Below are 1,282 nucleotides of genomic sequence, written 5' to 3' on the forward strand. Positions count from 1 at the left end.
ACGACGACGCAGGGCCCGGCCAGGCTTTGTTGCCGGCGGCGTGCAGGGAGACTTCAGAGGGCTGCTGGCGGGCGGCCAGGGCTGGATGCGGCCCGCGTTCGGGGGGCCCCCGCGCCGCAGGAATGCGGGGGGGACGCGGGGGCGGCTGCGTCCGGATCGGGGTCGGGGTAAAGGAAGGGGGTGGGTGGGGGGGGGTGTTCCACGCTCCCCCTCCCCCAGGACGGTGGCTCGCTGCCTCCCGAACACAAAGATGGCGTTTTTTTTTGTGGGTTTTCTGTTTTTTTTTTGTTTTTTTTTTTTTTTGTTTTTTTTCTTCTGCCAAGGCCGCCCGGGTGCCAGCCCGGCCGCGATGTCGCCGGTCGCTCCGCTTGGCCGCCTCGCCGTGGGGTGCTGGCTCCAGCCACCCCCGGGTTAAACCCCCTCCGAGGGCCACGGAGCTGCCATTTCGGGGGGCTGCGGTGCCCTGTGCATCCTCTGCGGGCATGTTTTTGGGGTGGTACCCAGCTCGGGGCTGGCAGTGGGGTGGCACGATCCTGCCCGTGGCACTGCAGCCCGTGCCCACCCGGCCCCGCTCCAGCTGCCACCGAGAAGATGCTTCTGGAGGTTCATGGTGCTGGGGAAGCTGGGGCCGGGCGAGGCAGCAGCCGGAGCTGGCCTGACTGGTGCTACTGGTTAGTGGGGGCACCCATGGGTTGTCCCCAGCCAGGCTGGGTGGATCTGGCTGCAGAGAGCCCGGCATTGAGGGGCTGCCACCGCCTGCGGGATCCCCTGGGGCAGCTGGGGGTCCCTGGGCTTGGAGCCCCCATTGCAGTGAGCCAGTGCCACCAGCGTTCCCTGGCCGCTTGCCCCGAGACTACCTGCCTTTTGGCCAGTGGCACCGTTTTGGGTCGGGAGAGACCTCAGGATGAGCGAGGATGGGTGGCATCCACCGTCCCCTTAATGCCCAGAGTCCCCTGCATGTTCCCACTCGTGTGCCCTGTTGTCCGGCCTCACCAAAGCCTCCATGGCACTGGCCTGGCTCTGCCAGCTCGGCTGTGCCCGGCGCTGCCAGACAGCTCCTGCCTGTCGGTCTGGGCAGAGCTGCTGGGCTCGTTCCCTGCGCCGAGGGCACCGGAGTGGTGGCCGGGGGCGAGGACCGCAGGGGCTGGCTGGCAGAAACCCTTGGCACGCGGCGTGCCAAGACGTAGCTGCGCAACGCACCGGTGACGCCGGGCTGGGGGGAAGCTGCTTGCCGGGTCTGGGGATATTGGGATGATGCCGGGTCTGGGTGCACCGTGCGGTG

General features: G+C 68.1%; 1 protein-coding gene across 1 annotated transcript in view; it reads left to right on the forward strand.

Moving 5' to 3' along the window:
* The first annotated feature begins 122 nt into the window (after window positions 1-122).
* LLGL1 (lethal giant larvae homolog 1 (Drosophila)) overlaps window positions 123-1,282 on the forward strand; it is a 7,261-nt gene continuing 6,101 nt past the window's right edge. Inside the window, exon 1 of the mRNA XM_010570601.1 lies at window positions 123-167. Within this exon, the coding sequence (XP_010568903.1) occupies window positions 123-167 (45 nt within the window). The remainder of the gene's footprint in view (window positions 168-1,282) is intronic.

This window comes from Haliaeetus leucocephalus, unplaced genomic scaffold (assembly GCF_000737465.1).
Source record: "Haliaeetus leucocephalus isolate CR32 unplaced genomic scaffold, Haliaeetus_leucocephalus-4.0 Scaffold295, whole genome shotgun sequence".
Lineage (NCBI taxonomy): Eukaryota > Metazoa > Chordata > Aves > Accipitriformes > Accipitridae > Haliaeetus > Haliaeetus leucocephalus.